Source organism: Leucoraja erinacea, chromosome 8, assembly GCF_028641065.1.
Source record: "Leucoraja erinacea ecotype New England chromosome 8, Leri_hhj_1, whole genome shotgun sequence".
Classification (NCBI taxonomy): domain Eukaryota; kingdom Metazoa; phylum Chordata; class Chondrichthyes; order Rajiformes; family Rajidae; genus Leucoraja; species Leucoraja erinaceus.
Window position 1 is genome coordinate 41,645,177 of NC_073384.1, and position 24,792 is coordinate 41,669,968.

Genomic DNA, 24,792 nt, shown 5'->3' on the forward strand with positions numbered 1-24,792 from the left:
CTGTCCCAAGACATCATCTATCCATGTTCTTCAGAGATGCTGTCTGACCCATTGAGTTACTCCAGCACTTGTGCCATTAAATTTATCATTGCGAACAGACTACATATTCCATTAATGTTAATGGCTTGTCTAGACATTGATTGACTGCTTGTTTCCCCACCTTAAACATCAAATATACATTAATATGCATTTTGCAACATCATGTCAAGAAAGAGACCAAATAAATCAACCTTTTCATTATCTTTACCTCACAAAACGATGTACTCTTCTCTTTGCTTTCAGGTCAATAATGAATGATACCAAAGAAATCATAATCTTTTCCCTTCACATTGTTGACTGGACATCTGCATACATACATTTTTCTGTTTTCTGTGCTATTACTCATCAGATGTTAATTATTTCAGTGCCCTGTAACAATAAACATTGCAATGTGTTTTTTAACTACACTTTTCCTGTTTAGGGATACAGCGTGGAAACAGGCCCTTTGTTCCACCGAGTCTGCGCCGACCAATAATCACCTGTACACTAGTTCTATCCTACATTATAGGGACAATTTACTGATGAACAATTAACTTACAAACCTGTACGTCTTTGGAATGTGGGATAAAACCAGAGCACCCGGAGGAAACACACGCGGTCACAGGGAGAGTGTGCAAACTCTGTACACACAGCATCCGTACTCAGGATCGAACCTGGATCTCTGGTGCTGTAAGGCTGCCACTGGGCCACTGCTCCACCACAAATATTAGGATATTAATAAAACTGTTAATATAATTGAAGAATGTTTTACTTGCTGGATTAGTAATAGATCAATTAGCTGGTTTCACAATAGCTTTCACAAAAGGCAAATAATAATGACAAATGCTCTAGACAGTGAAGAGTGAAGTCCTAATGTATTATTTTTCAAGAATGTGTGGTGATTATAGACTGAAAGGGGAATGATAGTGACAATGACTAATTATATAATGTCCTACAATAGCAAACTATGGAGTGGGTAGAAGGGAGTCTGAACTAATTAAGTGCAGTCGGTGTTAGGATTTTCAAAATGAATTTCAATGTTAGTCCGGTAATTCCTAAACATGCCAATGCCATCAAATACACCGACAAAGTTTTCTCTTGAGGGAGTGCTGCACACAATTAGAAACAGGGTTCATAAAACTAAACATAAAGACCAAGAGTTGTACGGAACTTACGCACCTCCATTTGAAGGGAAAACCCAAAGTGCCGGAGTAACTCAGCGGGTCAGGCAGCATCTCTGGAGAGTTACCATGGCTTTTTTACTATTTACTTCAGAGATACAGCATAAAAACAGGCCCTTCAGCCCACCGAGTCCATGCTGCCCAAGATGCCCGATTTAACCTAGTCCAATTTGCCTGCATTTGGTCCATATCCTTTTAAACCCCCATCCATGTACCTGCCTGAGTGTCTTTAAAATGTTGTTATTGTACCTGCTTTAACTATCTCCTCTGGCAGCGCATCCCATACCACCATCTGAGCAAAAAAGTTGCCCTCAGGTACCTATTAACTCTTTCCCCTTTCATCTTAAAACCTGTGTCCTCTGGGTCTTGATTCACCCACCGGGTAAAAGTCACTGTGCATTCACCCTGTCAATTCCCCTTGTGATTTTATAAACCTCCATAAGATCACCCCTCAGCCTTCAGTTCACAACTTTGCGTTTACACGGCATGTCCCACTACAATGGTATTTCACCTATTTAGTTTAGAGATACAGCATGGAAACAGCCCTTTGGCCCACCGTGTACATGCTGACCATCGATCTTCTATTCACAATAGTTCCATGTTATCCCACATTTGCATCCTCTCCCTACACACTAGGGGCAATTTACAGACGCCACGTAACCTACAAACCCACACGTCTTTGGCATGAAGGAAGAAACTAGAAACATGGACTTTTTATACAGCAAAATCAGTTTGATTTGTAGGATTCCTCTGATGGTTTTCTCTGTAAAATGTTCCCTTCCGGAGTGCAGGGAAAGCACATCAGAGGTCAAATGGGAAAGTGGTTTAATTTATTGAAGAGATGAAGTTTGTGACTTGAAGATAAAAATGTTACAACTTCAATTGGGGAACGGAACTGTTTGTTCAGGTATTTTCACCATGGCTTTTGTTTTGCACTATATCGGGGTGTTTTGTTTAGTGAATTTAAAAAATAAATTGGTTATTAAGTTATCTGTGAAGTTCTGTGTTTACAAACCTGTTGTACAGCTACAAGAAAGAATTTCTGAAGAAGGGACCCAACCCGAAACATTACCTACCCATGCTCTTCAGAGATGCTTCCCAACCTGCCGAGTTACTCTAGGACTTTGTGTCCTAAGAATTTCCTTGTTCTGTTTCAGTACATATGGCAATTAAACACTCATGACTCGTGATTTTTGAACAGTGTAAAATAGATCACCTCTGGTTCATTTCTTTTCCTCTTCCATCATAGCAAAAGTCTTGTTGGAGAAGTGAAAGACGATCATATTACTTACCTTCCCTTATTTTGGAACAAAAATCCTGGGCAATATTTATTTTTAGATAATGAAACCGGAGTCCTTGTGTTTTTGTAAAATAAATATACTCACAGGTTTTGAATTCAGCATGAACAGAACTCTTCAAGTTATTGGCTAATTCAAAAATACAGTTTCTGTGTGGTACGTTCTATTGCATTTATATAAGAAATACTGATTTCCCCAACAAAATACTGCTTTTCAGCCATCAAAATACGGAAATGCTCGGTGCAACTTGGCAATTATTCACAATCACTTTGTGTTTGAGAATTCAAAATGTGATTTGTGATCTTGTTTATGAATCATCATGGAACTAGAATTTGTTATAATAGTATGACAGTAAAATAGGTTAGTTTGAAAGCATAGTAATGTAAATGCACCATTTAGTTTGACTTCCATTTTCACAATGGAAATTGAAGTCGAAAAAAATGTTGTATTCATATCACTATTCCATGTTGAAATTGATGTGATGTGAAGTTGTTAGGTCAGGAGAACCATTAAAGGTGCACTGCGCACACTAACACAGTCTAACAGTAACAGGTAATCAAATCAACACACAAAACATTTTCTAAAAAAAGGTTTCTTTACTGCAAAAACTCGCAGTATTTTATTTGCAGTTTTTTGCATGCTCCTTTATAACATTTTACATAACATTTTACAACAGTAAAACTTGATTATTAAATCAAGGACAACTTCAATTCTTGATTTAAAAAAAATGTATACAACAATGGCCCCAATCATCCAATTCCACCCATTCATTACTCTTGACTCAACCAAAATTATTTCTGAAATATTGGTCATAAATTTGGTGCACAAATGCTCCAAAATAAGGCTCAGAATGCACCAGAGAGCTTCTAAAACCCCAGAGCTTACAGGGCCCGCTTAAGGGCCCTGGACTCCAGCCACAGGGGACTTTGCGCTTCTCGCTCGTGATGTGCGCTGTGCGCATATTATTTCCCATAAAATTTTTGTAATCCTGTTATGCCACCCCCTTTTTGAAAAGCTTGGTACAGGCCTGATCTTCCTCCATTACATCCATTCCCTCCATTCTCTGCTCATCCATGAGCCTGGTAACAACCCTCTTTTAAGCCACGATCAGATCTGCCCCCACCACTGCTTATGGCAAAGAATTTCAAGTGCAATAAGTCTTACACTCTGCGTTAAAAAAAAAACTTGCCCTGCCCATCTCCTCAAAACTTTGCCCCACTCACCTTAAAGCTATGCCCTCTAGTTTTTGACTCTTGGAAAAAGGTTTGGACTGTCTACCCTGTCTCTGCCTCCTGTAATTTTACGGTTTTCCCCTCAACCTGCATTGCAGAAAAAAAAAATCAAATTTGTCCAACCTCTCCTTATAAGTTCTACCCTCTAATCCAGGCATCATTCTAGTTAAAAGGCCACACAAAGTACTGGAGTAATTCAACAGGTCAGACAACATATCTGGAGAACATGGATAGCTGACCCAAGATTCTCAGCCGAAACTTTACCTATCCATGTTTTCCAGAGAAAGTGCCTGGTATGCTGAGTTACTCCAGCACTGTGTCTTTTTGTGTATTAACCAACATCTGCAGATCCTTGTTTTATCATTCTAGCGAACCTCTTCTTTCAAAGCCTCCATATCCTTCCTGTAATGGGGAATCCAGAAATACATGCAATACTCTAAATGTGACCTAGCCAAAGTCATCGAAAGCTGCAAAATGACTTCCTAATTCTTATGATCAATGCCCTGACCGATAAAGGCATGCATACCATATGCCTTCTCTACCACTCCATCTACTTGTGCTGCCACAGGGAGCTAGGAACTTGAATCTCAAGATCCATTTGTATATCAATGCTGTTAGGGTACTTTACCTGTTGATATTTAGTTGTGTGTAAAAAATATCTAACCACAAAGGAAATAGAAATGTACTTAACGTTGTCTCCCACTTTACCTTTTCTTCTCTTGGAAGATGTTCAGAGTCTGGGATATTCAGACGATTGCTGTCCTGCAAGTCTTCATCTTGGGTGAACATCAACTAGATCGGCACTTCAACAGTATGGTGTTTGACCATAAGCATAAGCGATTAATTGCTGGTGGGTTAGCAAGTTGCGAAAAATGGATTATAAATGGAGTCATGTCACAGAATCATACAATGTGGAAACAGGCCCTTCAACCCAATGTGCCCACATTGACCAACATTAGTCCCACCTGCCTGCGTTTGGCCCATATCCCTCTAAACCTATCTTATCTGTGTATCTGTCTAGATGCTTCTTAAACAATGTGATAGTACCTGCCTCAACTACCTTCTCCGGCTTCTTGTTCCATATACCTATCACTATTTGTGTAAAAAAGTTGCCTCTGGTTCCTATTAAATCTCCACCTCCCCACCCCCTTACTTTAAACCAGGTTACAAATTAGTTATGTTTAGTTTTGTTTAGTTTAGTTTAATTTATTGTAATGTACTGAGGCAAAGTGATTTTTTTTTTGTTGCGTGCTAACCAGTCAGTGGAAAGACAGTAGATTATTACAATTGAGCCATCCAGAGTGTAAACAGAATGATAAAGGGAATAATGTGAATAACGTTTAATGCAAGATAAAGTCCAGAAAAGTCCAATCAAACATAGTCTGAGGGTCTCCAATGAGGGAGATAGTAGCTAAGGACTGCTCTCTAGTTGTAACTAGTATGGTTCAGTTGTGTGATAACAACTAGGAAGAAACCTGTCCCTGAATCTGGAGGTAGACAGAAATGTTGGAGAAACTCAGCGGGTGAGGCAGCATCTATGGAGTGAAGGAAATAGGCACTGTTTTGGGTCGAGACCCTTCATCTGAAGAGGGGTCTCGAACCAAAACATCGCCTATCTCCTTCGCTCCATAGATGCTGTCTCACCCGCTGAGTTTCTCCAGCATTTTTGTCTACCTTCGATTTTCCAGCATCTGCAGTTACTACTTAAACACTAGATCTGGAAGTGTGCATTTTCACACTTCTGTACATTTTGCCTGATGAGAGAGGTGAGAAGAGGGAGTGTCCGGGGTGAGACTCATCTTTGATTATGCTGGTGGCCTTGCTTAGGCAGTGTGAAGTGTAGATGGAGTCAATGAAAGGGAGGTTGGTTTGTGTGATGGTCTAGACTACGGCCACAATTCCAAGTGTTTATGTCCCAGAGTAGTAGTGCAGACATATAGAAACATAGAAACATAGAAATTAGGTGCAGGAGTAGGCCATTCGGCCCTTCGAGCCTGCACTGCCATTCAATATGATCATGGCTGATCATCCAACTCAGTATCCCGTACCTGCCTTCTCTCCATACCCTCTGATCCCCTTGGCCACAAGGGCCACATCTAACTCTCTCTTAAATATAGCCAATGAACTGGCCTCAACTACCCTCTGTGGCAGAGAGTTCCAGAGATTCACCACTCTCTGTGTGAAAAAAGTTCTCCTCATCTCGGTTTTAAAGGATTTTCCCCTTATCCTTAAGCTGTGACCCCTTGTCCTGGACTTCCCCAACATCGGGAACAATCTTCCTGCATCTAGCCTGTCCAGAAAAATCAAGCCCTCTGTTATTTCAGCAACTAATTTAAATGCCCAATTGTAAATTGACACAAATAGAATGCGGGAGTGAAATATGAAGCTGGAGGAGTGGGGGGGGGGTAAAGAGGGAAAGATAGATCAGCCATCAATGAATGGTGGAGTAGACTTGATGTGCCGAATGGCCTACTTCTGTTCCTAGGACCTATGAACTTGAAATGGGAGAATACCAGTGGGAGTCAGGGAAGGGAAAAAAGAAAGGGTAGGGGAGTGTGTTACCCGGAGAATTCAACGTTCATACATTTGGGTTTTGTAAGCGGAACATGTAGAAATGTGCCTCCAGTTTGCGTTTGACCATGCTCTGGCAATGGAGAAAGGCCCAGGACAAGAAGGCCGGTATGGGAATGGGAAGGGGAAGGTAAAATAGTTAGCAACAGGGGGATACAGCAGGCTTGGTTAAACTTGGGTGTGTTTCCACATGTACAAGCGAAACGTGCCAAAAATTAAACTAGATTGTAATCACATAGTCTTTTCGCTGACTGGATGATACACAACAAAAAAGCTTTTCACAATAACAAACTGAGACACTCGATGCCTGTACACTTCGGCGAGATTTGATTCCATTACCATTTACCTAATGTCTTCAGAAAATAAGTGATCTGTTTAAAGGTGATTCCACTGATGGTAATACAAAGGGAGGCATATGTAATGTGTGTATTTACTTGATTATGCAGGCTCCCAGTCAATAGATCTTGTGCCACTCACGTCTGCTGTCCAGGATAGCCTGCAGGTTCCACGTTCTCATGAACGATCCATAAATGTTCTGGTCTACAACAAAACTACTGAAACAGTTGTCACCATTTGTAGTAAATCTGTTATTAAGGTAAGTGTTTATCGAAGAAATAGCAAATTAACCATTTAAACAAACGAGAAGGTGGACACAAAAAGCTAGAGTAACTCAGCGGGACAGACAACATCTCTGGAGAGAAGGAATGGGTGACGTTTCGTGTCGAGACCCAAGACGCTGCCTGTCCCGCTGAGTTACTCCAGCATTCTGTGTCATGTAAACCAACCTCCCTTCCATTAACTCCATCACCATGCAGCTTCGGCATAGTCATGGAGGAGTCAGACCCTGGCCACTCCCTCATCTCCCCTCTCCCATCAGGCAAAAGGTAGAGGTGTGAAAACGCACACCACCAGATTCAAGGACAGTTTCTTCCTACCTGTTATCAGGCAACTGAACCATCCTACCAACAACTTGAGAGCGGTCCTGAGCTACTACCTGTCTCATTGAAGACCCTCAGACTCTCTTTTATCGGAATTTACTGGACTTTATCTTGCACTAAACATTATTCCCTCTACCATATATCTCTGGACAGATGGATTACAATCATGTATAATTTTTCAATATACATCAGTCCTAGTAAGATCAAGGTACAGGTATATGATAGATCATAGTATATGCTTTATAATATATACTTATACATCATAGAAGTACATACGATTATGAAAGGTATTGATGGGATAGGCAGCGGGAAACCTTTTCCCAGAGTGGAAATGTCAAACATTAGAGGGCATAAGTTTAACGTGAGAGGGGCAAAGTTTAAAGGGGGAAGTGCAGGGGAAATTACCCATCGAGAGAGTGGTGGGGGGTGCCTGCAATTTGCTGTCAGTGGTGGTGGTGGAGGCAGATATTGTTGTGATTTTGGATGAGAGCATGAACATGCAGGGAATGGAAGGATATGGATTTCATGGTAGCAGAGATTAGTTTAACTTGGCATCATGTTGGGCATGGACATTGTGGGCCGAAGGTTCTGTCCTGTGCTGTAGTGTTCTCTGCTTCATGTTATCACTTGTGTGTGCAGAATTGTTAGTGAATTGAGAGGAGCTATAGATAATATTAACCTAATTTGTGCATGAAAAAATAGGGGGAACACCAGGAATCTTGGATAAAATCAACTTGTACAAATCCAGTATGACTAGTACAAATTAAAGGCGGCATAATGGTGCAGCGGTAGAGTTAGTGGTACAGAAGTAAAATGTTTATACAGTCATCGAGACAAATATGTCAAACATAGAGTGAAAAGAGGCCCTTCAGCCCAACTGGTCCATGCCGACCAACATCCTCCACATCCAGGGCAGACACAAAATGCAGGAGTAACTCAGCGGGACAGGCAGCACTCTGTAGAGAAGGAATGGGTAACATCTCACACCGAGACCTTCTTCAGACCCGATCCGATACGTCACCCATTCCTTCTCTCCAGAGATGCTGCCTGTCCCGCTGAGTTACTCCAGCATTTTGTGTCTACCTTTGATTTAAACCAGCATCTGCAGTTCTTTCCTACACATCCTCCACATCCACACTAGCCCGACCTGCCTGTGATTTGACAAGAGTTGACATGTTTCTTAAACTTGGGTGTGGAAATGTGCATTGGATTGTATTGATTTGATTGTGACTCTTTGTGAAGGGAACTCGCCCTGGTTTTGAGAGGCAATAAGAATGCATTTTTTGGGTTTCCCATAGGTCTGGAATATACGAAGCGGGAGGAAAGTGTATCATATTGCAGAACCTCATGGGCATGCGGTGGAGGTGACAGCGGCAGCAGTGGATGAGATTGGAAATGAACTCGTCACAGGAGCAAATGATGGTGAATCACTTTTGGACCATTTTTTAAATGTGAACAGACATGTGAGTCCAGAATGTGTACATGTAGAAACAAAGAGCTGAAGATGCTGCTTTAAATCGTGGATAGACACAAAGTGCTGGAGTAACTCAGCGGGTCAGGCAGCATCTCTGGAGGAAAAGGATAGGTGACATTTCAGTTCGGGACCCTTCCTGATAGGGTAAGAGGAGTAGAATAGTCAAGATGTTTGATGTCTCCCTAGCCCACAGTTAGAGATAAGAGAGGGTAGATGACCTTCCAGGCAAGCCCAAGAAGAGGAGGAATGTTCCAATCTGAAACGCCATCCATCCTTTTCCTCCAGAGATGCTGCCTGACCCACTGAGTTACTCCAGCACTTTGTGTCTTTCATGAGAGTACAAAAACTGCATCATGGAAACATGCCCTTTGGCCCAACACGGGCATGTGGACAAAGATGCCTCATCTAAACTCATCCCATTTGCCTGCATTGTCTCACGTGCCTCTAAATGTTCCCACCCATGTACCTGTTCAAGTATATTTTCTATGCTTTAGGCCTAGGGCCGGATTTAGATGAAGAGAGACCCTAAGCTGTTCCACTTGTGAGGCCCCTCCCAATCTCCCACCCCCACGACTAGAGGAAGATGGTCCACTAGATTGACACACCGATTTGCAGCCACGCGTGGCCAATGAGATAAGGGGCTGGAAAGCTGCACTTTTTATTTATTGCCAGTGCTAGTGTCGAGTTATCAGCTTAAAACACTAACACTGAAATGGAGGGCGAAAATTACTGAAGGGTTGTTTAGAGACTACAGTGCGTTGTGACAGCATATGTAAGAAAGGCCTATGACAGTGTCAAAAATATTATACACTTTGCAGGGCTCTCACTTAATTTTTTTTCTCAGTTGTCAGCCGGACAACCTTGGCAGCTTTTTAAGTTGCCAAATGACACTTTAGGTTAGTGGTTCCCAACGTGGGGCGTACGCCCCACAGGGGGGCAATTTGATTTTTAAGGGGGGCAATTGAGCGCGACTGAGGAGGTCTGGGTCCAAATTTTCGATTTTAATTTTTTTGGATTTTCCATCAGGTAAACATATGTAGTTTATGTTTCAGATGTTATTTAGAGTAAATAATTTTTTGGGGGTAAAAAAGGTCTTTATTGTGTAGTTATTACATAATCACCGCGCCATCGCTCTTCATGCATGTCGCACGAAGCGCGCGAGGTCATGGGAGAACCTTATTTATTGAATTGGATTTAGAAATGCGATTCAAAGAGCTTTTGCTAAGTTACCCTTATAATATCTATTTCCTCCGTTTTCTCTCAAGGGAAAGCAAGGGGGGGGGGGGGCATCAGGATTTTAGAGGTGATTAGGTGGGGCATGGCCAAAAAAAGTTGGGAACCACTGGTTTAGGTGGTCATTTAAGATGGCTTGCATGACACGTGCGATAATGTGCTCGGACAAAGTGTGTAATTAACCGTCGGAATTATGCTCAATGAAGAATTCACATATTATTTCTGCTTCAAATAAAGTCACAAACTAAACATATTCACCAATCAAGGTTGGATTATTCAGCCTCGGTGAGACCAAGCGCAGGCTTGGCGATCGCTTCGCACAACACCTCCACTCAGTTAGCAATAACCAACCTGATGCCCCGGTGGCTCAACACTTCAACTCCCCCTCCCATTCCGAATCCGACCTTTCTGTCTTGGGCCTCCTCCATGGCCAGAGCTCCACCGCATATTGGAGGAACAGCATCTCATATTTGTTTGGGTAGTTTACACAACCCAGCGGTATGAACATTGGCTTCCCGAATTTCAGGTAGTCCTTGCTTTCTTCCAAATTCCCCTCCCATTCCCAGCTCTCCCACAGCCCACTGTCTCCGCCTCTTCCTTTCTTTTTCATGTCCCCCCCGACATCAATCTGAAGAAGTGTCTCGACCCGAAACATTGCCTATTCCTTCGCTCCATACATGCTGCCTTACCCGCTGATTTTCTCCAGCTTTTTTGTCTACAAATGGCATCCCACTACTGGCCACATCTTCCCATCTCCTCCCTGTTGGCTTTCTGCAGAGACTGCACCCTCCATAACTCCCTGGTCAATTTGTCCCTTCCTACTCAAACCACCGCCTCTCCTGGCACTTTCCCTTGCAACCGCAGGAAATGCTACACTTGTCGCTTTACCTCCCACCTTGACTCTATTCAAGGACCCAAGCAGTCTTTACAGGTGTGGCAGAGATTCACCTGCACCTCCTCCAACCTCATCTATTGCATCCGCAGCTCTAGGTGTCAGCTGATCTACATCGGTGAGACCAAGCGTAGGCTTGGCGATCGCTTCGCCCAACACCTCCGCTCGGTTCGCAATAACCAACCTGATCTCCCAGTGGCTCAGCACTTCAACTCCCCCTCCCATTCTGAATCTGACCTTTCTGTCCTGGGCCTCTTCCATGGCCAGACTATCAAAACGCATTGATAGTTTACGATTATTTAAATGGTAAGTGTAGCTTCAGAAGTGTTTTCATTTTGCATGTTAAAACCCACCTGAGAATCATGGGCGATTTTGCAATTTTACTGACGGATTTTTCACTTTTAAAACTTTTCATATAACAAATGAATAAAGATTAAAAAAGTCAATAATGCCTTACTTTTGATGAAATGCAGCGAGCAAACGCGATAATTCCCGATATTTTGGATCTTTAATCTTTAAATCTCCATGACAAATGTCCGCTAAGCACTTCCGTTGTTTTTGCACCTTCAGCTCCCTCTTGAATTTACCTTAGTTTCTATCTTTCTTTTGGACTGTAAATTTAGGTAGCTGTGCCTCACGGTCACCCCGACTGGCACAGTAAATTGCAGCTCAAAAACTGGCCGTTTTCGATGTTTTTAACGGGTGTGAAAGTGCGTGTTTTCCCATTCACTAACATGTACCGGAAGTGACGCATGTCCTCCAGTTGAATTTTGCGGTCACGTGGGTGTGGATCTACGCTCCAGTGACCTTTCGTGAAATTACCCTACTGTTCAGCCCTCCACCACCTCCAGTTTAAATTCCATTTAGAATATTTTTGGAGGACCAGGGAACCAGAAGCATGAGTTACTCCAAGGAGTTACTCCAGATCCAGCTCCAGGAAGTGATTCTGCGTTGGTTTTCAGCGGTTGCGGCGAGGCGGCGACCGGACAGGAATGGCGGCCAGATCTCCCACAATTCAAAGCGAGGGAGAAAGTGCCCAGCGCCGACCAGTTGACGCGGCAGTGCGCATGCGCAGGGCGGCCAATGATGTGCTGGCTGTGTTGTGCGCAGGTGCAGGGTGAGGATGTGCTGGCCGTGGCAGTGCGCATGTGCAAGGCGGCCTATCATGCCGGTGGATGAGAAGCGAGCGGAGAGCGGAGCCCGGACATGGATACGGATGGCGGGCGGAGACTGGGAGTGACAGAGAGTGAGAGAGATAGAGAGGGAAGCCCGCCCTGAGTTGAACGGCAGGTATCCTGCCTTGGCCGGAGGCCCCTTAGATTTCGAGTCCCTACTCGAGGCCGAAGCCTAGTGGTAAATCCGGCTCTGCAAGCCCCCCCAGATCTCGAGGCCCTAGCCTAAAGTCTATGAAGCCTATACGTAAATCCGGCCCTGTTTAGGCCTTAAGGTGAGAGGGAAAACATTTTAAGAGGGACCTCAGGAGTACAGTTATGGACTCATACAGGATGGAAACATGCCCTTTGGTGCAACGTGTTCATACTGACCAAAATATAGAATTATGGAGAGATATAGAGAAATGTATTGGAAAGGATGTTTCCACTGGTGGAAGTCTAGGACCAGAGATCATAGCCTCAGTATTAAAGGGCTCTCTTTTAGAAAGGAGGTGAGGAGGAACTTCTTTAGTCAGAGGGTAGTTAATCTGTGGAACTCATTGCCACAGAGGGCTGTGGAGGCCAAATCAGTGGATATTTTTAACGCAGAGATAAACAACTTCTTGATTAGAACAGGTGTCAAGGGTTATGGGGAGAAGGCAGGAAAATGGGATTAGGAGGCAGAGTCGACTCGATGGGCCGAATGACCCAATTCTACTATATCTTGTGAATTTGTGAATATCCCATGAGTGCTAATCACCTTTTCCTGAGTGTTGGCCATATCCCTTTAAAACTTTCCTATCCATGTACCTGTCCAATGTATTGTGTCACATTCCATCAGTATTCATGGATATTCATGTTCAGGATTACCAGAATCAACAAAACTAAGTGTCTCACCAGTTATATTATTTAGTTTAGTTTAGTTTAGTTTAGTTTAGAAATACAACTTTGAAAACGGGCCCTTTTGCCCACTGAGTCCATGCCGACCATTGATCAACCACACAATGTTATTCCATTTTCGCATCCTGCACACTAGGGGCAATTTACAGAAATCAAAGAGCCTACAAACCCGCATGTCTTTGGAAAGTGGGAGGAAACCGAAGCACTCGGACGAGACCCAACGGTCACAGGGAGGACTTACAAACTCCGCATAGACGCCACATGTGGTTAGGATCAAATTCGGGTCTCTGCCGCAGTGAAGGCAGAACTCTACCACTGCGCCTCCTTGCTGCCCAGTTCATCCAATGTAATTTTTCTTTCATTCTTTTTAAACACAGGCTCGTTGATAACTTGGGAGTTAAGAAGTGGAGAGAAAATAAGAAGTCTACCTCCAGTTACAGAAAGCAATGAAGAAAATAAACGAATTTCATATCTGTTCTATATGAATTTGAAAGAAGTGCAGATGATAATTGCTGTGGGTTGGCACAACTCCATCAAAATAATACAGGTTTTTAAGATTTACTTAAGCTTTCCTTTAGAGACAGTAGGGTTACATTTGCAACGTGGAACAATTAAAACAAATAAGCATCTAGCTGGTGAAATACAGGAAGCTTGTATTGCTCAAAGGAGAAGAGGGAGAAGAGTAAAAGTCATGGAGATGTTCAAAATAATGAACGAGAAACTGTATCCATGATCAGAAAGGTTTAGTTTAGTTTAGTTATTCAGTGTAGAAATAGGCACTTTGGCCCACTGAATCCGCGCCGAACATTGGTCACCCATCAACACCAGTTCCATGTTATCGTACCTTCACATCCCACACACTAGGGGCAATTTAAAGGAGCCAATTAACCAACAAACATACACGTCTTTGCAAAGTGGGAGGAAACCGGAGCACCCGGAGAAAACCCACGTGATCACAGGAAGAACGTATAAATTCCGCACAGACAACCCCCCAAAGTCAGGATCAAACCCGGGTCTCTGACGTTGTGAGGCAGCAACTCCACTGTGTTAATAACCAGAGATGATACATTTAAAATAATTGGCAAAAAAAAAGGCAGTGCGATGCCGAGAATACTTTTTGCCCAGAGAGGTGAATTTAGATTGAATCTTTAGCCAATAATTTTGGCTGCTGCTAGCTTTGGCTGGTGACTGGATTCCAAGATGGCATGCAACATGACTGAGAGATTTGCGACTAAAGTTGTTGAAAAGTAATTTGTGCTATGCTGGTTAACCAGATTAGAAATCAAGGTGCATGGTACAAATTATGTTCTGGTCATCATCTTTGTTTGTAATTGTCTGCTATTCTTGCTCAATCTTCTGATATGATAAATCCCCTTGCTGAGGTAAGACCATTGCTGCAAATTTTACTTGTGACAAAAGTTAACCTTTAAAAGTTGTTGGAATAATTTTTGCAGAATCGGATGTGTGATTGTTGAGGCCTGTAACAACCAGGGTGACTTAATCCAGCGATGATTTTGGTTTGATGTAATTGCTCTTCTCGAACCCCCTTTCCACAATAATCACTTGCAATATCATCACAGAATCATAGTCATACAGTATGGAAACAGGCCCTTCGGCTCAACTTGTCCACACTGACTAACATGTCCCATCTACGCTCATCCCACCTGCCTGCAATTGGCCCATATCCCTCTAAAGCGATCCTATCCACATACCTGTCCAAATGTTTCTTAAACATTGTGATGGTAACTGCCTCAACAACCTCCTCTGGCAGCTCGTCCCATACACTTACCACTCTTAGCATAAAAACGTTACCCCTCAGGTTCCAATTAAATTTTTCCCCTTTCACCTTAAACCTATGTCCTCTGGTTCTTGATTCCCCACCTCTGGGTAAAAGTCTCTGTACATTGGCCCTATCTATTCCTCATGATCTCATACACCTCCCCATGACCCCCCTTCCTCCCACCCCTTCCCCCTGCATTCCAATGAATAAAGTCCTAGCCTGCTCAAACTATAGCTCAGCCCCTTAAGTCCTAGCAACATCCTTGTAAATATTCTCTGCGCCCTTTCCACCTTAACAACATCAACATAAATAATCAATATGTATAGTCCATTCCAGTATCTCAAGGGATATTACTCTGAGTGATTAGAATATGAATGAAACTTAGCAGAGCATGGATCTTTCTACATTAATTCTAATGGCGATACCATTTCTATGAATAACTGTCCCATTATAAACCACTTCAGGGTAGCAAAGCCAGAGCATAGTGAAACTTCACCATTGAAAGCTTAAGGTAAATGTATTCAATGTCTGATTATTTTTCCCCAAAGGGTGGACCAGATGAATCTTATCTCTCAGTTCTAGGAACATTTCCAAACATAGCCAAGGAAATAGACAACAGTTTGTTCCCTTTCAAACAACGTCTAAGTCCCAGCGGACAGTCCAATCCCAAGAAGCAGGTAAACTAGTTTAGTGACATTTTATAACTTATTCTAGCAATATTATGTGGCATTTTATTAAGTCATTTTAGTTTAGTTTAGAGATACGGCACGGGGAAACAGGCCCTTCGAACCACCAAGTCTGCGCCGACCAAAGATCCCTGCAGAGCAACACTATCCTTCAGACATTAGGGACAATTTTACCAAAGGCAATTAGGCTACAAACCTGCTGGTCTTTGGAGTGTGGAAGGCAACCAGAGCACCCAGAGCCCCATGCAGGTTATGGGGTGAAGATAAAACGCCGTACAGACAGCACCTGTAGTCAGGATCGAACCTGGGTCTCTGGCACTGTAAGGCATCAACTCTTACTGCGTCTCCGTACCTCCTAATATTATGTGATAAGGTCCAGGTTCAGGAGCAGCTTCTTCCCTACAACCACTAGGCTATTAAACACTTCCAAATAAGCTCCGGACTACATAGACTTGAGGGCATTATTTTTTTCTTTGCATTGTTATTGCTTCTTTGGTTTATTTATATGTATGTATATGTATATTTATATGTATATGTATATATGTCTCTGTTTATGTACTGTATATCTGTATGTGTATATATATGTGTTTTATATATATACACACACACACAATTACACATACAAATTACATATTATTAAAACTCTCATCTTGTATCTATCTATCTATCTATCTATCTATCTATCTATCTATCTATCTATCTATCTATCTATCTATCTATCTATCTATCTATCTATCTATCTATCTATCTCCATATAATAACCATATAACAATTACAGCACGGAAACAGGCCATCTCGACCCTTCTAGTCCGTGCCGAACACATAATCTCCCCTAGTCCCATATACCTGCGCTCAGACCATAACCCTCCATTCCCTTCCCATCCATATAACTATCCAATTTATTTTTAAATGATAAAAACGAACCTGCCTCCACCACCTTCACTGGAAGCTCATTCCACACAGCTACCACTCTCTGAGTAAAGAAGTTCCCCCTCATGTTACACCTAAACTTCAGTCCCTTAATTCTCATGTCATGTCCCCTTGTTTGAATCTTCCCTACTCTCAGTGGGAAAAGCTTTTCCACGTCAACTCTGTCTATCCCTCTCATCATTTTAAAAACCTCTATCAAGTCCCCCCTTAACCTTCTGCGCTCCAAAGAATAAAGCCCTAACTTGTTCAACCTTTCTCTGTAACTTAGTTGCTGAAACCCAGGCAACATTCTAGTAAATCTCCTCGGTACTCTCTCTATTTTGTTGACATCCTTCCTATAATTAGGCGACCAAAACTGTACACCATACTCCAGAATTGGCCTCACCAATGCCTTGTACAATTTTAACATTACATCCCAACTTCTATACTCAATGCGCTGATTTATAAAGGCCAGCACACCAAAAGCTTTCTTTACCACCCTATCTACATGAGATTCCACTTTCAGGGAACTGTGCACAGTTATTCCCAGATCCCTCTGTTCACCTACATTCTTCAATTCCCTACCATTTACCATGTACGTCCTATTTTGATTTGTCCTGCCAAGATGTAGCACCTCACACTTATCAGCATTAAACCATATCTGCCATCTTTCAGCCCACTCTTTCAACTGGCATAAATCTCTCTGTAGACTTTGAAACTCTACTTCATTACCCGCAACCCCACTTATCTTAGTATCATCTGCATACTTACTAATCCAATTTACCACACCATCATCCAGATCATTGATGTACATGACAAACAACAGTGGACCCAACACAGATCCCTGTGGCACCCCACTCGTCACTGGCCTCCAACCTGACAAACAACCATCCACCATTACTCTCTGGTATCTCCCATTCAGTCACTGTTGAATCCATCTTGCTACTCCACCATTAATACCCAACCATTGAACCTTCTTAACCAACCTTCCATGAGGAACCTTGTCAAAGGCCTTACTGAAGTCCAATTACACAACATCCACTGCGTTACCCTCATCAATTTCCCGTGTAACATCTTCAAAAAATTCAAGAAGATTAGTTAAACAAGACCTTCCAGGCACAAATCCATGTTGACTTTTCCTAATCAGATCCTGTTTATCCAGATGCTTATATATATTATCTCTAAGTATTCTTTCCACTAATTTGCCCACCACTGACGTCAAACTAACAGGTCTATAATTGCTAGGTTTACTCTTAGACCCCTTTTTAAACAATGGAACAACATGCGCAGTACGCCAATCCTCCGGCACTATTCCCGTTTCTAATGACATTTGAAATATTTCTGCCATAGCCCCTGCTATTTCTACACTTCCCTCAATGTCCTAGGGAATATCCTGTCCGGACCTGGAGACTTATCCACTTTTATATTTCTCAAAAGTGTCAGTACTTCCTCTTCTTTGATTCTCATAGTTTCCATAGCTACTCTACTTGTTTCCCTTACCTCACATAATTCAATATCCTTCTCCTTGGTGAATACCGAAGAAAAGAAACTGTTCAATATCTCCCCCATCTCTTTTGGCTCTGCAGATAGTTGTCCACTCTGACTCTCTAATGAACCAATTTTATCCCTCGTTATCCTTTTGCTATTAATATAGCGGTAGAAACCCTTCGGATTTACTTTTACCTTACTTGCCAAAGCAACCTCATATCTTCTTTTAGCTTTTCTAATTTCTTTCTTAAGATTCTTTTTACATTCTTTATACTCCTCAAGCACCTCAATTACTCCATGCTGCCTATAATTATTGTAGATCTCCCTCTTTTTCCGAACCAAGTGTCCAATTTCCCTTGAAAACCATGGCTCTTTACAATTTTTACGATTTCCTTTCAACCGAACAGGGACATAAAGATTCTGTACTCTTAAAATTTCACCTTTAAATGTACTCCATTTCTCTTCCACATCTTTCCCATAAAACAAACTGTCCCAATTTACTCCTTTTAAATCCTTTCGCATCTCCTCAAAGTTAGCCTTTCTCCAATCAAAAATCTCAACCCTAGGTCCAGTTTTGTCTCTCTCCATAATTATATTGAAACTAATGGTATTGTGATCACTGGACCCGAACTGTTCCCCAACGCATACCTCTGCCACCTGACCCATCTCATTTCCTAACAGGAGGTCCAGTACCGCCCCTTCTCTAGTAGGTACTTCTATGTATTGTTGCAAAAAACTATCCTGCACACATTTTACAAACTCCAACCCATCCAGCCCATTTACAGAATGTGTTTCCCAGTCTATGTGTGGAAAATTGAAATCTCCCACAATCACTACCTTGTGCTTACTACTAATATCTGCAATCTCCTTACATATTTGCTCTTCCAATTCTCGCTCCCCATTTGGCGGTCTATAATACACCCCTATAAGTGTTGCTACCCCTTTCCCATTTCTCAGTTCCACCCAAATAGCCTCCCTAGACGAGCCCTCTAATCTATCCTGCCAAAGCACTGCTGTAATATCTTCCCTGATAAGCAATGCAACACCTCCACCTCTTGCCCCTCCAATTCTATCACACCTGAAGCAACGAAATCCTGGAATATTTAATTTCCAATCACAGCCCTCCTGCAACCATGTTTCACTGATCGCCACAACATCATACTTCCAGGTGTCAATCCAGGCTCTAAGTTCATCCACTTTTCTTACAATGCTCCTAGCATTAAAATATACACATTTAAGAAACCCACCCTCTCTTATTCTCTGATTATTTTCTTTTTCTTCTCTCTCCCCTACATTTTTGGTCAGAGTGCTACCATTCTCTGCCCCCTGCTTCACACACTGACTGCTAGCTTTCCCAATTTGAGTCCCTCCCCCCAACCATACTAGTTTAAAGTCTCCCCAGTAGCCTTTGCAAATCTCCCCGCCAGGATATTGGTCCCCCTTGAGTTCAAGTGCAACCCGTCCTTTCTGTACAGGTCGCACCTTCCCCAAAAGAGGTCACAATGATCCAGAAACTTGAATCCATACCCACTGCACCAGTCCCTCATCCACGCATTTATCCTCCACCTCACTCCATTCCTACTCTCACTGTCGCGTGGCACAGGCAGTAATCCTGAGATTGTTACCTTTCCAGTCCTTCTCCTTAACTCTCTACCTAACTCCCTAAATTCTTCTTTCAGGACCTCTTCTCTTTTTTTTACCTATGTCGTTGGTACCTTTCGTTCAGATTCATGTTATATTTCCCAATTAATTTTACATTTTTTAATTGAAACGTCAAGATTTGAGAAAAAAATCTTCACTCTGCAGCTATATCTGCAGCTGTGACTTCTCAATGCCACAATTTTGCAACCTCGACACAGGCTGCCAGCACTAGCAAGTGCAATTGCAAGCTACAATGTTGCTATCCCTTTAAAAAAAATATTCCTGGCAGTAAGTATATTCCTGGCAACATGGAGGGAGGGTGCATTTAAAAAAATATTTTAAAGTCACAGTACACTGAATTTTGAATAAGGCGAAATGAGCAGACCCTGCACAGTTGTGGGCTGTGGGTGAGTGCTGGAATATGGGGAAATGGGTGAGTGGTAGAATATTGCTTTGGGGGAACGGGTTGCGTTGGGGGAACAGATGAGTGGTGGAATATTGCGTTGGAGAACGGGTTGCGTTGGGAATCAGGCCTCCCGTGTGACAGGGACCCAACAGGTCCCAGTTGGTCCAGTATATTACAAAAACTCTCGTCTTGTTTCTATCTATATGTATGTGATCCTGAAATTATGCCAAAACGATACATGATAGCACTAACTTTTTTGCACCATCTTACTCTTACTTACCATTGCCCATAGACTCAGGAATAGTTGTTTTCCGAAAATTATAACTACTCTTAATTCAAATTCACACATGCACTGACTTCACAGCCCAACACCCGGACTTCCATCTGTATATATGTATATAGCGCCGCAGAATTGTGCACCTATCCCCCCCCCCTTCTCCCTTCTGTTTTTGTTTTCTGTTTCTTGTTTTTTTGTACTAAATTATATGTATGCACTGAGTACAAGCAGCTTTTAATTTCATTGAACATGTATAGTGACAATAAATGGCATATCTATATCTATATCTATCTATCTGTGGTGGTCTGTGTCAAGTTTTGTTCAGATTGATCCTATATTTTACGTTATTCATAATATTTTACTTTCTAAATTCAAGTTTAAGATAAATTTAGCAGCTAAAATCCTTGCTGGCCCAGCTTGCAACAAATTTGCAATAAAGTTGCAATCGAGGAACATTTATTCCTTCCAACAAGTTTTTAGCAAGTATCATGTATATTCCTGTCAGCATGGAGGGAGGGTGCATTTTTTTCAATATTTTAAAGTCAAAGTACACTGAATTTTGAAAAAGGCGAAATGAGCAGCATCTGCGCAGTTGTGGACTATGGGTGAGTGGTGGAAATTTGCATTGAGGGAACGGGTTACATTGGAGAAACGGGTGAGTGGTGGAATATTGCTTTGAGGAACGGGTTGCTTTGGAGGACCAGGCCTCCCATTGGGGAAACTGGTGAATGGTGGACTATTGCCTTGGGGAACGGGTTGCGTTGGGAGATCAAGCCTCCCATGGGAGCTATGGTGAGTGGTGGAATATTGCATTGGGGGACCAGGCCTCCAGAGTGACAGGGATCCAATGGGTTCCAGTTGGTCAAGTATATATATAAAACTTTTTTGTTGTTCATTTGAATTGAATTGAATTAAATACATTTTATTCGCCAAGTATGTATACATACAAGGAATTTGCCTTAGTGCTTTGCTCGCAAGTAATGATATACAATTAAGAATAATGATATACAATTAAGAATAAAACATTATAATTTAAACATGTGAAGAATGAAATAAAATACTAGAGCAAAAGGAGGCTACAGACTTTTCGTTGTTGAGTAGAGCTACTGCTCATGGAACAACCCCAGGTCTCTACTGGTTGAGTAGTGTTACTGCTAATGTGTTTACAGAGTACTATGCTTACATATCTGTTGTTCATGCTCATAAGTTATAGGAGCAGAATTACACCATTCGACCCATCAAGTCTACTCTGCCATTCAATCATGGCTGAGCTATCTTTGCCTCTCAACCCAATTCTCCTGCCTTCTCCCCATAACCCTGTCACCCTTAGTAATCCAGAACCTGTCAATCTCCGTCTTAAAATATCACCAATGACGCCCTCCACAGATGTCTGTGGCAATGAATTCCACAAATTCACCACCCTCTGAGTAAAGAAATTTAATCTCATCGCCTTTCTCAAAGTACGTCCTTTTATTCTGAGGCTATGGCCTCTGTTCCTGGACTCTGCTACTAGTGGAAACATCCTCCCCACATTCACTCTATCCAGGCCTTTCACTATTCAGTAAGTTTCAATGAGGTCCCTCCTTATCCTTCTAGGCTCCAGCGAGTACAGGCCCAGTGCCTTCAAATGCTCATCATATGTTAACCCACTCATTCCTGGGATCATTCTTGTAAATCTCCTCTGGAGCCTCTCCAATGCCACACATCCTTCCTCAGATATGGGGACCAAAACAGCTCATAAGTAAGGGTGACAGTCAACATTTGGGAAGGTTGGTATTAAACCCCTTTAAGTAACCCTTGCCTTCCCACTCACTGTGTCCCTCCTTCACCTGAGACATCCTGCTAGTTTTACTGTTCGTATCTCATCGTTGTCACTTCCTCCACAGTCAACAATGGACCATTGTGGGATCTTTGATCATTGGTGCCGGCTCTAATCTGCCCTGTACGTTTGCATACCTCCAGTTTCCCTCTCCCCTGACTCTCAATCTGAAGAAGGGTCTTGACCCAAAACGTCACCTATTCTTCTGCAGAGATGCTACCTGACTCGCTGAGTTACTCCAGCATTCCTTGTCTATCTGTGGTGTAAACCAGCACCTGCAGTTGCTTCCTTCACAATTCAGGCTGAGATGGGAGGAGATTAAGAACATTGAGCAATGGTTGGTAGGACTTGTGATCTCAATCTGGGCATTGAAGAGGCCTCACATGTTCTTGTAACTTCACGTTCAGCAAAAAAATTAACTTGCCTTTTGTAATTGTTGGCACTAAATCCCATCTTCAAAACTGCTCTTTATTAAAAGACAGGAATTTCCTAATGTCTGATGTAGTCAAATGCAATCTAGTTTAGCAAAAAAGGCCTCTGGCAATTCCGTGCCCATGATTTGCAAAGCTGCTGACGTTCACTTCAGAATAGGCGCAGAGCAGCTGGGAGGATGCTAACAGCGAATGATCAGTGGCGGAGTAGACCCGACGGGCTGAATGACGGAATTCTGCTCATCTGACATGAGGATTCACCATTCGAGTTTCACTGTACCTTAATTGGTTCGCATGACAATAAACTGTCCTTTGAACCTTTCAACCTTTGATCTAACCAGGAGACACAAAGTGTACTGCAGGTGCTGGAAACTGGGACGACAAATAATCTACAGGAGGAACTCATTTGGTGCCAGGCTTGATACAGGGTTATGACCTGAAATGAAATACATACTAAGGGGAATTTACAGTGAGGGATGGTGAAGAACAAAGGGAGAACTGGTGTGGGGGGGAATTTGCCTTTATGCACCCTTTATGGATGACTATTTTCATACCTTGGCAAGGTATACAAGCATAGAATTTAACTGTGACTTGTGACAATAAAGTATTCAATTCAATTCAATACAGCTGCTGAATGAAATATAGATGATCAGGTTCTAATTGTGTGGTTTGCATTGTTTCAGGATGACCCGGATGATGTAGGATTGTGTGGCATTGATATACTGGAGTGTAATGCTGAACCCTTGTTAGCAATTGGATGGTCCAACTTGATCATTGTATGGAATTTTGAAGCAGCAAGCATCTTGCAAATGTAAGCATATAAAAATATTCCTTGAATTCTTTCCGCTGAATAGAGATCATATTGAATCTGCGATTTAATATGCGAATGGCTGAGGTTTGTTGCGGTACAATGTTCCCACAACTGAACTGAGAACATTAGAACATCCCATGCCATTCAAAGCGATAATATTTGTGGCAACTGTCCAAGACTTAGACTTTAATTTAGTTTAGTTTAGTTTAGTGATACAGCCTGGAATACAGGTACACCCCATCCAGGCTGAACAGAGATCAACGATATGCTAGTTCTATCCGAAACACTAGGGACAATTTACAGAAGCCAATTAATCTACAAACTCGCACGTCTTTGGAATGTGGTAGGAAACCGGAGCACCCAGAGGAAACCCACGCGGTCACAGGGAGTGTGTACAAAGTCCGTACAGACAGCACCTGTAGGCAGGAACAAACCCGGGTCTCTGGCGCTGTAAGGCTGCAACTCTACCACTGCGCCACTGTGCCGCCCTTACATCTCCATTCATTATTTACTCACAAGCCGCCTTGCCCATTCTGCCAAAGGGATTGTGAATTATTGATAAGCCGTGAACTTCGGCCGAGTCCGCTCCAACCAATGGATACACGTCAACTAGTTCTATCCTACAATCTAGGGACAATTTACCGGAGCCAATTAACCTACAAACCTGTATGTCTTTGGAATGTTGGAGGAAGCTGGACCACCCAGAGAAAACCCTTGCCTCGTGTACCACATGTTAACACTTGGATGTTATCAATGCCGGTGCGACTGGACTGAGCAGATCGTGATGTGCCTCTTGCTTCAGCCACACAGCGGTCTTGGTTGAGGTTAATGCCACAAATCAGCTAGCGTAACTACTGTAGAGGGAATTTAAAATGATGAGCCTACATGTGCATGCTCTTCTTCTAAACAGGATGTAGAAACAAAGTACTGCAGATGCGGGTTGATACTAAAGATAGAGACACAATGTGCTGGAGTAACTCAGCGGGTCAGGCAGTTTCTCTGAGAAAATGAATGGGTGACGTTTCGGGTTGGGACCCTTCTTCGGTCCTGACCCCAAAAAATCACCGATCCTTGTTCTCCAGGGATATTGCCTAACCTGCTGAGTTCCTCCAGCACATTGTGTTTATCCTTCTAGACACTGGAGGTTGTTCGTCTGGTCGCTGCTATTTATCTTTTAACCAGGGTAGGGGAATCAAAAACAAGAGGACATCTCTGTAAGGTGAGAAGGACAAGATTTAACATGAACATGAGGGGCAACTTTTTTACTCAGAGGGTGGTGGGTATATGGAACGAGTTGCCAGTAGAGGCAGTTGAGGCAGATACTGTAACAGTTTTTAAAAGAGACTTGGACAAGTATATGAATGGGAACATGGGCCAAATGTGGGCAAGTGGGACTATAAGAACATTTTAAAGACACTTGGACAGGTAGATGGATAGGATAGGTTTAGAAGGATATGGGCCAAAGAGAAGCAGGTGGGACTAGCTTAGATGGGGCATTATAGTCGGCATGTATGAGTTGGGCCGAAGGGCCTGTTTCCGTGTTGTATAACTTTATGACTCTAACGAAAAAATTCTGGTTACGTATCCACTCACCTCTTCTTCTTCTTGCGTATGGCGTGCACAGCCCAGAGTTGTAGGACAACTTGTTGTATTTTG

The 24,792-nt window shown here is 42.5% G+C and overlaps 1 protein-coding gene across 1 annotated transcript in view; it reads left to right on the forward strand.

Moving 5' to 3' along the window:
* Positions 1–24,792, forward strand: part of LOC129699616 (WD repeat-containing protein 64-like) — a 77,031-nt gene that overhangs the window by 12,630 nt on the left and 39,609 nt on the right. Inside the window, exons 5-10 of the mRNA XM_055639574.1 lie at positions 4,456–4,579; positions 6,747–6,895; positions 8,537–8,660; positions 13,266–13,435; positions 15,217–15,345; positions 23,009–23,136. Coding sequence (XP_055495549.1) covers positions 4,456–4,579; positions 6,747–6,895; positions 8,537–8,660; positions 13,266–13,435; positions 15,217–15,345; positions 23,009–23,136 — 824 coding nt within the window. The remainder of the gene's footprint in view (positions 1–4,455; positions 4,580–6,746; positions 6,896–8,536; positions 8,661–13,265; positions 13,436–15,216; positions 15,346–23,008; positions 23,137–24,792) is intronic.